Source organism: Leopardus geoffroyi, chromosome C3 (assembly GCF_018350155.1).
Source record: "Leopardus geoffroyi isolate Oge1 chromosome C3, O.geoffroyi_Oge1_pat1.0, whole genome shotgun sequence".
NCBI lineage: Eukaryota > Metazoa > Chordata > Mammalia > Carnivora > Felidae > Leopardus > Leopardus geoffroyi.
Window position 1 is genome coordinate 152,845,415 of NC_059338.1, and position 16,439 is coordinate 152,861,853.

General features: G+C 39.2%; 1 protein-coding gene across 2 annotated transcripts in view; it reads right to left on the reverse strand.

Moving 5' to 3' along the window:
- UBE2V2 (ubiquitin conjugating enzyme E2 V2) overlaps positions 1-2,492 on the reverse strand; it is a 59,546-nt gene extending 57,054 nt beyond the window's left edge. The window contains exon 1 of one of the 2 annotated variants that reach the window (XM_045455374.1): positions 2,398-2,492. In XM_045455374.1, coding sequence (XP_045311330.1) covers positions 2,398-2,413 — 16 coding nt within the window. In that variant the 5' untranslated portion in view covers positions 2,414-2,492. Of the gene's footprint in view, positions 1-2,009; positions 2,032-2,397 lie in introns of those variants that run through there. The other variant, XM_045455377.1, reaches the window with a different exon arrangement.
- Positions 2,493-16,439: the final 13,947 nt, after the last annotated feature.

Genomic DNA, 16,439 nt, shown 5'->3' on the forward strand with positions numbered 1-16,439 from the left:
CCTCCTTAGGATTCTGTATCTCCCTCTCTCTCTGTCCCTCCCCCACTCATGCTGTCTCCATCTCTCATAAATAAATAAACTTTAAAAAAAATATTTTTTAATAAAACTTAAAAAGAAAGAATCTCTCTCTTTCCCTCTGCGCCCTCCCCTCTTAAATAAAAGAGGATCAAATGGTATGGCAAAGTATGTTTCAGCTTAAAAATCTCAGGCTAGCTGGAATTTTTTCTCCCCAATTTTTCTTCTAGTAAGAGGAAGGATAAAAGTATATGGCTTAGATAATGTACATTAAAATATAATGCCTTAATAAGGATCAAAAATATTTGTCAGGTATCTCTTCTTTTTAGCCCAGCAAATAACTATTTTTATCAAGATTATTTTGTCTTAAATAAAAAACATGTATATTATTTTTTAATGATTTTTTTTCAAAGTTTATTTTTTTCTTATAATCTCTATGCCCAAAATTGGGCTCGAACCCACAACCCCTAGATCAAGAATTCCATGCTCCTCAGAATGAGCCAGCCAAGCACCCCAAAACATGTACATTATTACATGACCTAGCTCATCTCATTTTAAATTTTAAGCTATATTATATTTATTTCACAAATATACAGGTACTATTTCCCCACAAAGAATACAAAAGTATAGCTAACAGAAAGTATAATTTAAAAAGTCCAAAGCTGCTTCTGCACTCGTCTTCCTCTCAGTTCAACAATACTGTGAATTATGTAAGGCATACAAAATGAATAAACAGAATACTGAAATTGACCAAGACAAGTTTTTAGCAATAGTTTCAACATAAATTTCATTGAAAAAACCTCAAATGCCTAAAATACATCCTTATTAGTTATGCTAAGGTATCATATTTCATAAATCTGAAAACAGGATGAAAATACAACAATTGTGATGATGAAATATAAACCAGAAAATACAGGCTTCCAATGTATAAGGAAATGTGCCAACAATCAGCAACATCTTTATCACTTATATTCGACTTCTTTAAAAGATAACTGAAAGTGGATAACGAAAAGTATCTGCCACTACTAATAACTAATATTTGTTCTTTTCAAAATATTTCCACACTCTCATGTGTATAACGTTGGGGGGGGGGGGGAAACATGTTTAAATAAACAATGCAATCCACAAAATGAAAACTATCAAATTAAAATGTACCATTTTATTACTAAATTTTCAAGAACCCAGAGTACCAAGCACAACAAGAGGGATATGGCCCCATTCGCAAGCACGCTGGATTTCCGACAGCAAGTACAATAAAGTTGTAACACTAAAATCTCATTTTTAAAATAATCCTTGTTTTTACTAGTTCGCTAATACCTCAAGTATGCGGAAATACTCCCCAACACTAAAACTGGTCAAGATCCTATCACCTATGACACCTGTACACATTAAAGATTAGACTTAAAAGACATAACTTTCCATTAAAATGTATACTGAACGTATCCCAAGGTATAACCTTACAAATTCCAATGACATATACTGCAACCTTCCACTTTTTAGCACATATACATTTAAAATTTTGTTTCATTATGCAATGATGGCATGAAATATTAAATCACACTGTTCTGTAGCCTGGTTTCAATTATAATTAGGAGAAATGAAAGATCAGACGTTAAGTAGTAAAACTTAACATTTTCATTTTAACATATTGTAAAATGGTCAAGTTTCGAAAATTTCAGTATTAATATTTAACTTCAAAGTCTGTGCTCGTTGGAAACCAAACACTGTACTCAGTACGAGAGAGGTTGAACAGTCTAAGAAACAAACCACTTCTTAAATTGGCGTTTTCTTGCTCTATGGTTTTATTTTTCTTGCACTACACTTTTGCCCTTAAATGAATAAAAATAACAACACGTATTCAGCCAGGTAAGAATGATCATCATTTCTCCCTTATTACAAACAGCAACAGTCCTCTTCTTAGTCCTCTCCTCCTCCACCCATATAAAGGCAAGTCCAACAGAACGGGACCCCCCTCGATTCAGGACGCCCCTTACCCGAAACCCTTCCGTGCCCGAGGTTGACACTGCCCACCTTGGGCCTCCTCTCCTCCCTCCCACACTGCCCTCCGCTCAGCGATCTGACCCGCACCCGCTAGCCCCTGCGTGTGCGCCCGCGCCGGAGCCACCCCGCCCCCAGCTCGCGGGCGCGCGGCCGACGCGCAAGCACGACCCGCCACCCCCGACGGCCGCCCCGGGCCCTCGGCGCCGGCGCCCGACCCGCCCGGACCCTCCCAGCTCCCGGGCTTCGCTCCACGGGTAGCACGGTGTCCGAGAAGGCGCACTCTGGATTCTCCCACACGATCAGTGCCCGGCCGCCAGCAGCAGGCGGAGGGGCAGAGCCGGGTTGGAGTGGGAAAGCAGGCAGCCCTGCCCGGGAACCGACCTGTGGAGACCGCCATCTTCTCCTGCAGCCCGACGCAGCCGCCTGCACGCACAGCGACGTAACGCGCCACTTCCGGGAGCGCGCCGCCCCGCCCCCCGCCCCGCGGCTTCCCGGCCTACGTCACCATAGGCTCCGCCCCCGTCGGCAAAAGCTCTAGCCACCTAGCCCAAGGGCGTACAGGGCCTTGCTGTGGTCTGGATGTCTTCCTAAGATTATACGTGGATTCAAAGCAAAACTTAAAGTTCATTAGGAGACCGAGTTGTGGCGGTCACCATAATGTAGAGCAAAAAGACAACGGGAAATAATTTTTTTAAGGCATGTTCTGTGAAGGGAGGGGGAAAAAAAATTTTTTTTTTTAAATAATTTATTAAAAGGCATGTGCAGCAAGGCTTCAGTCCCAAATACGGCAGGCATGTGTCCTAATAGTTTCGTAGGTGATGTGCTGTAAGGAAGACCGCGCAGGTTTGCAAAACCTTAATATGTTAGCCAATAGAGAGAGAGAGAGAGAGAGAGAGAGAGAACACAAACAATGTTTTATATTGACTAAATATTGAAAAAATATTTATTTTGATATTGAATTAAGTGAAGTATACTATTGAAAGTCATAACTAGGGGCGCCTGGGTGGCTCAGTTGGTTAAGCCTCCAACTTCGGCTCAGGTCATGGTCTCACGTTTTGTGAGTTCGAGCCCCACTCCCCCTACCCCTGTCTCTCAAAAATAAGTGTAAAAAAAAAAAAATTAAGTCATAACTAAATAGGGCATTGGCAATTCTCTGTTTAAAAATGATTCAGAGGGGTTGGACAAAAAAATTGAAAGAACCCCTTGGAATTAAATGAATTTATATCATTCATACTTTTGAGATAATGCATGGTAGTGAAACATTAAAATATTTGTCTAAGTCTGAAAAGTCATTTCAAAAGCGTATAAAATAAAATTTGTAAGTAGTTAGAAAGCACCATGTGTTTCAAAAAACAAAGATTTTGCATCCTTAGTTTTCAGTATAGCGGCACAGTAGAACTACGTTGCCATCTAGTATTGTGTAACTATCATGGCTCTAAATACCTGCCTCACAAATATAGGTAGTAATATTTCATACTATCATCCCCATTGTATAGGAAATGAAAATAAACCCCAAAGAACTTAAATGACTTTCCTAAGAATGTGAATCTACCAGTAGTTACAAGAAAGCTGGAATTCTGATGAAGTCTGATTCCCAAGTCAATGTTCTTTTCATTCCTGGTTGCCCTTAAAATGCTGGACCTAAGACTAAATGCTGACTCTGCTATAGTAGTGGGTGTCTGAAGTTTTTCCTTTTAGTGGTCCTTAGTTCTTTCCATCCCACATACTTGTTTACCCCATCTATTACATGTTCTGAAACTTTGGGAAGAGAAAGACCCTATTCTTAGTTTTTGAACTTGGAGTGCCAGCTGCTTTTTCTTCCTCATCAGTCCCAGTTCTGTCCTCTAATATGAAGTGACGCTAGGCAGCATTAAGTTAGTGTTAGTTTCACTCTCTGTGGTAGGCAAACCTCCAGGATGGCTCCCAATGATCCCCTCCTGGTGTTCATGCCCTTGTTTTTTATAATCCCCTTGCCTCTTGTGGGTTTACTAACTGGCTTTCAAAGAATAAACTAAGACAGAAGTGCTGGGATATCACTTTGGAGATTATGTTTTAGAAAGACTAGATTCCAACTGCAACACTCATCCTTGCTTCCCCCAAAGGTAGTCAGCTCCCACACAGAGGACCACCCTACAGAGAAGCCCAGGTAGCAAGGAACTGATACCAGCTTCTGGCAAACAGCCTTGGAGGAAGTAAGGCCCACAGTTCAACAGCCGTGAAGAACTGAATTCTGTCGACAAACATGGGGGTGAACTTGAAAGCAGACTTTGCCCTAGTCAAGTCTTTAGATGATACGGTAGTCCTGGCCAGCACCTTAATTGCCTCTCTGCTAAGGCATGCCCAGATTCCTGACCCACAGAAAATAAGATAACAAATGTTTGCTGTTTTAAGCCACTACGTTTTGGGACAATTTGTTGTGCGGCAATAGGAAACTAATAACATTCACCCTGCTTATTCTGTTAACTATTCTTACAAACATTGTTTGAATAACCGTTACCATACATTTTTCACAAATGTCCACTTACATTTGGATGTTGATGAACTTCTGCTGACATATATTTACCATCTTATTAGGCCAGAGAGATGGATAATGGCAAGATTAAATAGTCCTCCTCACAACAGAATCAAAATTAACAACGAGCAAAACATTGACCAAATTCAATTCTACTTGACCAATTATAAATATTTACTCAGGAAATGTTTAACTCTTAAAATATGTAAATATTGCTTCACATTTTGTAAACAAGACTTGCAAAGCCAATAGCAGTCCTACCGTCTCTATTGTTAATTGAAGAATAAATTACAATACATGGGAGGAAGTCAGATATTGTGTAACTTGAAAACAAAAATGCTCAATTTTTGCCTATTCGCAATAGTGTATAAAGCAACAAGCCTCAATGACAACCAGGAAAAAGAAGGGGAAAAAATTACCTCAAATTTCTTAGGAACCAAAATGGAAGAAAATAGAAAAGAAAAATAAATGAAAGAAGAATAAAATCAAATTTTTAAAAATGGACTCATCGAATAGAACATTGATCAATATGGAAATGAAATTGAAGGAAGAAGCAAATCAAAAGGTAGTCTGGAGTGTTAGAAACAGTCAAAGAAGAGCTGTGCAAGCAAAGTCTGGCACTTGTGGGGTACCAGCATGAGGCAGGAAGCAGCATGAAGGGCTCAAGGACAGAGGAGAGGCAGGAAAGGCCAAGGAAAGCAACAGGTGCAGTTTTCCCCATCACCTACCCACCACAGCTCACTCAGCCCCGCAGCGTGCAATGGAGAAATGATGGATTTGGAACCAGAGAGATCTCAGTCCAACCTCTTGTTCACCTTGTGACCTTAGAAGATACATTTAATCTTGTAATCTCCAATTTCCCACCAGTGAAATGGAGGTAATGTTAGAATTTGTACTTAACATATTAAACATAGTGTCTGGCCCCATTAAATGTGCACAACAAATGGTTGCCATTATGATGATGACACCATGAGAGAAAATTATTCTTTTTACTAGTAGGCAAATCATTTTTTTGAAAAAAAAATTTTTAATGTTTATTTATTTTTGAGACAGAAAGAGACAGAGCATGAGTAGGGGAGGGGCAGAGAGAGGGAGACACAGAATCCAAAGCAGGCTCCAGGCTCTGAGCTGTCAGCACAGAGCCCGACGTGGGGCTCAAACTCTCAGATCGTGAGATCATGACCTGAGCCGAAGTCAGATGCTTAACCGACTGAGCCACCCAGGCGCCCCAGGCGAATCATTTTTATAGGCATTTTGTGTTTTCCTCTGGCTCTGGCTGTGAAGAAACTCAAAACCAAATCTGTAGCACATCTTTAATAAATGTTTATGGTATATAATGTATGCACTGACCTCACCAATTAATTCACTTTGCGTTCTTATTTCTCCGTTATCATACTTCACACTTATTTGATTCCTTATCGTGGTATTTAATATATCTCTGTAAGCTACCACAAATTCTCATTCTTTAGAAAGAAGGACAGTATTAATAAATGGTAAGTTCGCTATTTATAGGCTTTTGATTTCTATATAACCACTGGATAACTGGTATGTGTCGTTTCCTAATCCCTCCTTAAAATGCCCAATCATGTGCTCTAGTGAAAGACACCCTAAACTGTTCCTTGAACAAAAGTGGTTCAGCTACAACAGTTAAACCACCTCCTTCCAGCTAGGGGTAATATATGAATCAAGGGTGTCCATTCTGTAGACTGGCCTATGTGATGATCTGTCACAACAAACATCTTTGTCAAACATGAACATCTCTCTCTGTCTCTATTTTTTTTAAGTTTATGTATTTATTTTAAGAGAGAGAGTGCATGCACATGAGTGCACCCACACATGCGTAGGGGAGGAGCAGAGAGAGGGAGAGACAGAATCCCAAGCAAGTTCTGCACAGTTAGTTCAGATCCCAATGCAGGGCTCAACCTCATGAACCACAAGATCACAACCTGAGCTGAAATCAAGAGTCAAACTCTGAACCAACTGAGCCACCCAGGCACCTCCTCTCTCTCTCTCTCTCTCTCTCTCTCTCTCTCTCTCTCTTCCTATCACTATCTCTCTCCCCATCTGTCCAAGAACATGCAGAAAACACAGCCATGGATGGAAGCAGAAAGAAACGAATGACATACGAGAAGACACATAGACATAAAGTCACAGAATCCCTTTAATGGCAATTTGAAAGCATTAAGGTGACAGATCCTTAGATCCATGCTGGGTCCCTCTAGTTGCCAAAATAACTGTTCCTCTTCTTCCAACAGTAGAGGTACAACTCCCATGAGGTTTCTGCCTCCCTTAGTGTCTGTGGTGGGTAGTCTGAGACAACCCATGATCCTACCTTCTGGTGTTCATTCCTTAGTGTTATCCCATCCCCTTGAGCTTAAACAGGACCTATGGCTTCCTTTTTTCAAGCTTTATTGAGGTGTTATTGATAAATTAAAACTTTGTACATTTAAAGTGTACACGATGTTTTTATATATTTATGTATGTGAAATGATTGCCACAATCTATCACCCACATAGTTCCCTTTGTGTGTGTGTGTGTGTGTGTGTGTGTGTGTGTGTGTGTGGTGAGAACACTTAAGCTGAACTCTTTTTAGCAAATTTCAGGTGTGTGATACATTACTATTAACTATAGTCATCGTGCTGCACACCGGGTCTACAGAACTTACTCATCCCATTACTGAAAGTCTGTAACCTTTGATGAGCATTTCCCCACTACCCCTCCATCCCAGCCCCTGCCAATCACCATTTACTCTCTGTTACTATGATTTTTGTCAATACTCCACACAGAATTGAGATCATACAAAATGTTTTTCTGTGTCTGGTTTATTCCATTTAGCGTAACGTCCCTTAGGTTCATAAGTGTTATCAGAAAACGCAGGATTTTCCTCTTTTTTTTGAAGAGGAAAAGTATTCCACTGTAGGTATACACACCGCATTTTCTTTGTTTGTTAATGAACGCTTAGATTGTTTACATGTACTGGCTACTGGTAATAATGCTGCAGCGAACAAGGAAGTGCAGATATTATTTAAGACGGTCATTTTATTTCCTTTGGGTATGTACCCAGAAGTGGGACTGCTGAATCATATGGTAGTTCTATTTTTAATTTTTTGAACAACCTACATATTGTTTCCTATAGTGGCTGCACTGGAACTTGTCTTTAATCGTTAGAGAATATGGTGAAATGATGGGATGTTACCTATGCAATTATGATACCCACAATTGTGATGATTGTCTTACAAGGAAGCTTTTTCCTTTGCTAGATTCGAAAAAGCAAGCTTCACTTTTGAGAGGGCCGTGTGTCAAGAAACTGAGGGCCACCTCTGGCTTATAGCCACCAATAAACTGAGACCCTCAGTCTGATGGCGTGCAAGAAACTGAATGCTGCTAACAACCACATACACCTGGAGGCAGCTCCCTCCCCAGTCAAGCCATGAAATGAGACCACAGACCCCGAACTGACACATAGATTGAAGCTATGCAGAGCGCCCAGTTGGGCCATGCCCCAGCTGTGAAAAAATAAATATGTGTGTTTAAGCCACGAAATTTGTGATAATTAGTTATACAGCAATAAAAACTAATACCATATCTTTATATAAAGTCCCCATGATTTGACAAAGCCTGAGGGAGTCTTTTTTTTTTTTTTTTTTTTTTGAAAGGAGCCTGACATAATAACCCAACTGGAATTCCTTACCACTGTGGAGGGAAAAAAAAAAAAAAAAAAAAAAAACCTAATATCATCAAATTATTAAATACACTTTCCCCAAGCTTGTTTTCTTAATTTCTACCAACCTTAGCATTATACTACATACCTAGATTGCAACAGCCTCTCAGCTGAACTATCCTAAATGTCAATATTTCTTAAGCATTGCTTTTATTCTATCCTTTCTAGTGGAGAAAATCTACATTTGCCCCCTTTTGCTTCCCACTGGGCTGGCAATGAGTTTCATATTTATTGTCAATTCTAATAAATTCATAATGGCTACCTGAAGAGCTATTTGGAGAATTCTAAGCCTAGCAGAAAAAGAAGTGCTGTCATCAAAACTGGAAGTCTGCCTTAGGAAGTTACAGCAAACAACTGTCCACTTAACAACCAGGCCAAGGTTATCAAGCCCAAATACCATTGCCTGGCCTTCACAAACTTCCAAAATCCAGCCTCCACTGACGTCTCCTAAATTATTTCTCATCGCTCTCCAATGGACACCTTGCACTTTAATCAAACCATCTCTCAGGTATGCTACTGCTATGTGCTAATGGCCACTTTCATGGTTGTATCTCTACCTTAAGTTTCCCCTCTCTCCTCTACCTTTCAATTTCTTGTCCTTCCTTAGGCCAAATTCAAATTCTACTTTCCTGAATCCTTTCCTGATTAATTTTTCTTGTCCCTTCATTAAACTGCTCTGCCTCTTTTCGTCTGTACTAGGGAGGCAGTAAAGGAAAATGCAGACATGTTCTGTCTGCAACATAAAAGATCCAATTGAAGCCAACTAACTTGTTGATTCAGGAAGTTGTAAGGCCTCAAAAACCAATACATTCATAGACTTTATCACAAGTAGGAAGCTCAGTACCTGTGACTGAAACACACTTATGCACATATATACATGTAAAACTTCATTATTCATTCTGGGAGTATTTCTTTCTTCTCAACATTGTAATGCTATCTCCTCTGTGTTGCCCTTTTGTAGCTGGGCTTTTTTTCCCCCTTGTTTGGGACAAATTTCAACCATTTATTTAAAAAAATCTTTTTTGATGTTTATGTTTGAGAGAGAGAAACAGCATGAATGGGGGGAGGGAGGGACAGAGACAGGCAGAGACACAGAATCAGAAACAGGCTCCAGGCTCTGAGCTGTCAGCACAGAGCCCGACGTGGCTCTCAAACCCATGGACTATGAGATCATGACCTGAGCTGAAGTCAGACACTGAACTGACTGAGCCACCCAGGCGCCCCACAAATTTCAACCACTTAAAGTCTTTGCTCCAAAGCTTACCTTTCTCCACTGTTGTTATCTTTTCCCTTAAAGGCCTTCCAATATTGAAATGCTGTCCAATTATGGAATTTGATGGTCAATTCCCAGCGCTCATCCTACTTGACCTGTATGTAGATGATAGCATAATTGACTATTATGTTATCTGGGGATTAATTTTTTCATTTGGCTTCAAACTCACCACACTTTCCTGGTATTTTAAGGGTAACTGTGATTCATTTTCATCAGATATGGTAAGACACATAGATACAGAAATGACTCTCATGAAGGAAGAAATCTGTTATACTCAAAGTTCCCTAGGAAAAGTAGGCATGGTATACCATTTTGGGCCACATGGGGAAGCACCAGGGTCAGTTAGGAGGCAGAGTAGCTGAGGGGGAAGTGTAGGAAAGAATCTTTACTGTGGATTCCACAAGAAAGAATGGAAAAGGCAGGATAAGCAGGCTGAGGATTGGCTAATCTAAATAACAGTGGGTTCCAGGACATGAATCCTTCGCTCAGGAGTGATTAAGGCAAGAAATAGTGATCCAGAGTGTGAGAGCATGATAAAGGAGGTGATGGAGGTGTAAACTCTGGATGGCTTGGTTTGCTTTTGAAAGGCACAATCTCCAGAGAGGCATTTACCATTTTTAGGAATTGGCTAACCCTGTAGGAGCTATACCTCAGGTCCTAGCAAAGACAAAGGATATCAAAGCATCAAAATACAGAAAATAGGAGCACCTGGGTGGCTCAGTTGGTTAAGCATCCAACTTCGGCTCAGGTCATGATATCATGGTTCGTGAGTTCAAGCCCCGCATCGGGCTCTGTGCTGACAGCTCAGAGCCTGGAGCCTGCTTTGGATTCTGGGTCTCCCTGTCTCTCTGCCCCTTCCCATTCATGCTCTGTCTCTGTCTCTCTCTGTCTCTCTCTGTCTCTCTCTCTCTCTCAAATATGAATAAACATTACGGTGTGCCTGGGTGGCTCTGTCGGTTAAGCATCTGACTTCAGCTCAGGTCATGATCTCACAGTCCGTGAGTTTGAGCCCCGCATTGAGCTCTGTGCTGACAGCTCAGAGCCTAGAGCCTGCTTCAGATTCTGTGTCTCCCTCTCTCTGCCTATATCCCCTGTTCATACTGTGTCTCTCTCTGTCTCAAAAATAAATAAAAACATTAAAAAATTTTTTATTAATAAAAAAACGAATAAACATTAAAAAAAACATTAAAAATACGGAAAATAAGACATGGTTAATACTCCTCATCTTCCTCCTTCATCACTGGCCATTCCTTCTGAGTCTCCTTTTCTGATTTTTCCTTTTCTGTGTGAATCAGAGCATTGAGGGCTAGTTCTCATCCTTGGAAGTTTTTTTCTCTCCACATTCACTTAGTGATCACATCGAAGCTCATGATTTTAGGTGGTGTCTATATGCTTTGACTCCAAAAAGTTTTTCATTTCTCCTTCTCTTACATCATGTATTCATTCCATCTGGAAGCTCTGCTGGCCTTAACTTCCAAATATATCTGAAATGCTACACCCTTAATGGTGTCCACTTTTCCTGCCCTGCTATAAGCCTCCATTATCTCTCACCCGGTTTATTCCAAGAGCCTCTGTGCTGCTACCTACCCTTACTCCAAATAGCTCATTCTTACCATAGTAGCTAGTTATCATTTTAAAGTATAAATCAGATTAAATTATTCCTCTGCTCAAAAGTGTCCACTGATTCCCAAAATCTGTGGAGACTGAACAACATACTTCTAAATAACACAAGTCAAAGAAGTAATCTCAACATAAACCTATAAATAATTTGAAATAAATGAAAACACAACTTATTAAAATTTGTGGGATACAGTAAAAGCAGTGCTTGGAGGTAAATTTATAGCATTGAAAAATGTATTAGAGAAGAAGAGACCTAAACTCAGTAACCTAAGCTCCCATCTTATGAAACCAGAAAAAGAAGAGCAAATTAAATCCAAAGTAAGCAGAAGAAATAAATAATAAAAATTAGAGCATAAAACAATGAAATTGAAAATGAGAAATCAATAGACAAAATCAACAAACCCAAAAGCTGGTTCTTTGAAAAGATCAATAAAATCAATAAGCCTCTAGCCAGACTAGCTAATACAAAAAAAGAAAGAGAACACAAATCACTATTATCAGAAATGGACATTAAAAGTATAATTAAAAAAATACCAAGATTAACTCTATGCCCAAATTCAACAACTAATTCCCTAAAAGACACAATCTGCCAAACTCACAGAAGAAGAAATAGAGAATATAAAGAGTTCTAGATCTATCTTCCAAAACAGAAAGCACCAAGTCCAGATGGGTTCAATGGTAAATTCGATTAAACTTTTAAGAAACAGGGGGTACCTGGGTGGCTCAGTCAGTTAAGCATCCAACTTTGGCTCAGGTTGTGATCTCATGGTTTGTGGGTTCGAGTCCCACATCAGGCCCTGTGCTGACAGCTTGAAGCCTGGAGCCTGCTTCGGATTCTGTGTTTCCCTCTCTCTCTGCCCCTGCCCTGCTCATGCTCTGTCTCTCTCTGTCTCAAAAATAAATAAACATTAAAAAATTAAAAAAAACATTTAAGAAACAATTTATACCAATTCTCTACAATCTCTTTCAGAAGATAGAATGGAGAGAATACTTCTTATTTCATTCTATGAGGCCAGCATTATCCTAATACCAAAACCAGATAAAGACATTACAAGAGAAGAAAACTACAAACCAATATGTCTCTTTAACATAAATGCAAAATTTTAGCAAATAGAATCCAACCATGTATAAAAAGAATTACACAATAACTAAGTGGGATTTATCCCAGGAATGCAAAGCTATTTCAATATTCAAAATTCAATGAAAGTAATCAATCACATGAACAGGCTAAAAGGAAAAGCATATGATCATATCAATAGATGCAGAAAAGCATTTGATAAAATTCAACAATCATTCATGATAAAAACTCTAAGTAAAATAGGAATAGAGGGGAATTTCCTTGACTTGATAAAGAATATCTACAAAAAACCAACAGCTGACCTGATACTTAATGGTGACCAGCTGTAAGATTTTCTACTAAGATCAAGAATAAGACAAGGATCCCTTCCTCACCACTCCTCCTCAACATTGTACTGGAGAAGAAAGAAACAAACTGTTTGCCAAAGACCTAATTGTTTATGTAGAAAATCTGAAAAAACAACAAAAAAAATATGAAGCTAACAAGGTTGCAGGATAAAAGGTTAATGTACAGAGGTCAATCATTTTCCTAAATATCAGCAATGATCAAGTGGAACTTGAAATTAAAAACACAATACCATTTACATAAGCACCCTAAAAATTAAATCAAGTATAAATCTAACAAACTGTGTATAAGATCTATATGAGTAAATTTAAAAAACTCTGATGAACAAAATCAAAGAACTGAATAAATGGAGAGATATTCCATGTTCAAGGGTAGGAAAACTCAATATTGTGAAGATGTCAGTTCTTCCCAACTTCATGTGTAGATTCAGTGCAATCTCAGTCAAAATCCCAGTAAGTTACTTTACGGATATGGATAAACTGATTCCAAAGTTGATGTGGAAAGGGGCACCTGGCTCACTCAGTTGGTTGAGCACTCAACTCTTGGTTTTGGCTCAGGTCATGATCTCATGGTTTGTGAGATCCAGCCCCATGTCAGACTCTGCACTGACAGCACAGAGCCTGCTTGGGATTCTCTCTCCCTGCTCTCTCTTTGCCTCTCTCCCTCTGAAAATAAATAAATAAACATTTTTTAAAAATAAAGTTTATGTGGAAGGACAAAAAAAAAAAAAAAAACCAGAATAGCCAACACAATATTAAAGGGGAAAAACAGGGCACCTGGGTGGCTGTCAGTTAAGGGTTCAGCTCTTGATTTTGGCTCAGGTCATGATCTCACAATTCATGGAATAGAGCCCCACATCAGGCTCTGTGCTGATGGTGTGGAACCTGCTTGGGATTCTCCCTCTCCCTTTCTATCTGCCCCTCCCTGCTCTCTCTCTCTCTCTCTCTCTCTCTCTTCCACTCTCTTTTTCTCAAAATAAATAAACTTTAAGAAAAAATAAAAGCAGGGGCGTCTGTGTGGCTCAGTCAGTTAAGCATCCAACTCTTGATCTTGGCTCAGGTAATAATCTCGTAGTTTGTGATTTCAAGCCCCATGTCAGTCTCCACTCTGACAGAGTAGAGCCTGCTTCGAATTCTGTGTCTCCTCTCTCTCTCTCTCTCTCTCTCTCTCTCTCTCTCTCTGCTCCTCCCCTACTTTTATGCTCTTCCTCAAAATAAATAAATACTTAAAAAAATTAATTAATTAAAAATTTAATTATTTAAAAGCAAAAAATTAAAGGAGAAAAACAGTTGGAAAACTGACACTACTCAACTTCAAGACTTACTACTAAGCTACAGTAATCAGGATAGTGTTGTATTGGTGAAAGAATAAATAAATACATCAATAGAACATACTAGAGAACACAGAAATAGATCTATATAAATATAGGCAACTGTCTTTGATAAATAGCAGAGGCAATACACTGGAACAAAGATAGTTTTTTCAACAAATGATACTTGAACAATTCATATCCACATGCAAAAAAAAAAAAAAAAGAATCTAGACACATATGTACATCCTTCACGGAAATTAACTCAGTATGGATCATAGACTAAAATATAAAATGCAACACTATAAAACTCCTAGAAGATAACAGGAGAAAATTTAGATGACGTTGGGTTTGGCAATGACTTTTTAGATATGACACAGAAGGAATGATCCATTAAAGAAACAAATAACAAGCTGGAGTTCATTAACATTAAAATTTTCTGCTGTTTGAAAGACACCATCAAGAGAATGAAAAGACAAGCCACCTACTGTGAGATATACTTGCAAAAGACACATCTGTTAAGGACTGTTATTCAAAATATAAAAAGAACTTCCAGAACTCTACAAAAAGAAAACAACCGACCCAATTTAAAAATGGGTGAAAGACCTTAACAGATATCTTACCATAAAAGATATACAGATAGCAAATAAGCATATGAAAAGATACCCCACATCACATGCCCTCAGGGAAATGCAAATTAAAACAATGATAAGATATCACTATATGCCTGTTAGAGTGGTAAAAAAATCTGGAACACTGACAATACCAAATACTGATGAGGATGTAGAACAACATGGCTCTCATTCATGGCTGGTAGGAATGCCAAACAGCAAGACCCCTGTGGAAGTCAATTTGGTGGTTTCTTACAAAACTAAGCATATTCTTGCCATATGATAGGCAGCTGTGCTTCTTGCTACTTACCCAAAGGAGTTGAAAACTTACATCCACACGAAGACCTGCATGTGAATATTTACAGCAATTTTGTTCATAGTTGCCAAAACTTGGATGCAACCAAGAAGTGCTTTAGTAGGGAATTGGATGAACTATGATACATCCAGACAATGGAATATTGTCCAGCACTAAAAAAGAAATGAGCTATCAAATCATGAAAAGACATGGAGAAAATTTAAATACTAAATAAAAGAAACCAATCTGAAGAGGCTACATGTTGTATGACATTCTGGAAAAGTCAAAATCATGGAGACAGTAAAAAGATCAGTGGTTGCCAGAGATTACGGAAGAGGAGGGATGAATAGACAGAGTACAGAGGATTTTTAAGACAGTGAAAATACTTTGTATGATACTATAATGGTGGATACATGTCATTTACATATTTGTCCAAATCTATAGAATGTACACCAATAGTAAACCCTAATGTAAACTATGGACTTTGGGTGATTATGATGTAACAATGTGGGTTTATCAATTGTAAAAAGATGTACCAGTCTGGTGGGGGATGTTGATAATGGGAGAGGCTAGGTGTGTTTAGGGGCAGGGAAGTACATGGGAAACTCAATTTTGCTGTGAACCTATGCTGGGGGGAAAAAAAAAAGGTCTATTTTTTAAAAAGTCCTCTGGTGGCTTCCATTTTACTCATGTTCTTGCACTGCCAACATTCTTGAAATGGGCCTAGAAAGCTCTATATGGTCTGTTCCCATGCCTAACCCATTATCTCCCACCCTCATCTACTCCTCTCCTGTTTGCTCTTTTATATCCAACCCATGGGCTTCCTCACTGTCCCTAAAACAACGTAGATTCCAGGGTCTTTTCACTGGCCATTGAGTCCACTCGGACCTCTTTTCTCCCTGTCCTTATCAGCTGGGTATCGGTCCTGCCCGTTGTCTCTTGGCAGTACCTCTGGCCAAAGTCCATAAACGTTCACCCATTATCAGTCACGATGATCAGATCCATCACCTGGGATCTGGACAGGGATTATTGCTGACTACGTTCCATTAAGGGAAACTCCCACAGGAAGGTCTACGCATTTTTGCTGCTCATTCTAAACACCCTTGGATGTTGAGGTTTTTTTCTGAAGAGTCCACACATGACAAAGCTGTTAGAAGAAAGTAGAGTCATTCTTGACCACCTACTGAGAGGTGATTATTCAAACCCAGAACCCTGAAAATAAGCATTTTCACCACAATGCCAAGGTTAAACTGCATAGCACTCTCAATTCTCCTTCTCTCATCCGATAGAATACTGATTGATCGTCACAGTGTTAAGTCCAAATTCAGTGGTCCATTCTTCTCCCTCCTCATATTCAGCATCTGAAGTATTCTTAAACCTAAATAAACAAGAGATGATGAAACCCAAGATAATACAGATTTTGTTGTTACTCTCTTGTTGTTTTTGTTGTTGTTGTTTTCTCACTATGTAAGGGAATTCTTAGGAATAGAGGTAATTTTTGAAGTTTTCAGTCCCTTAGCTGGGAAGAATGGATGGCTACTGAAATAACATGAACTCTGTATGCTACAAGTAGGGTGCTGACTCAGTTAAGGCTACACGGAATTCACTGAGAGGGAGGGTCTGACAAAAAAACCATTTCCTAGATATCCAAATTCCATT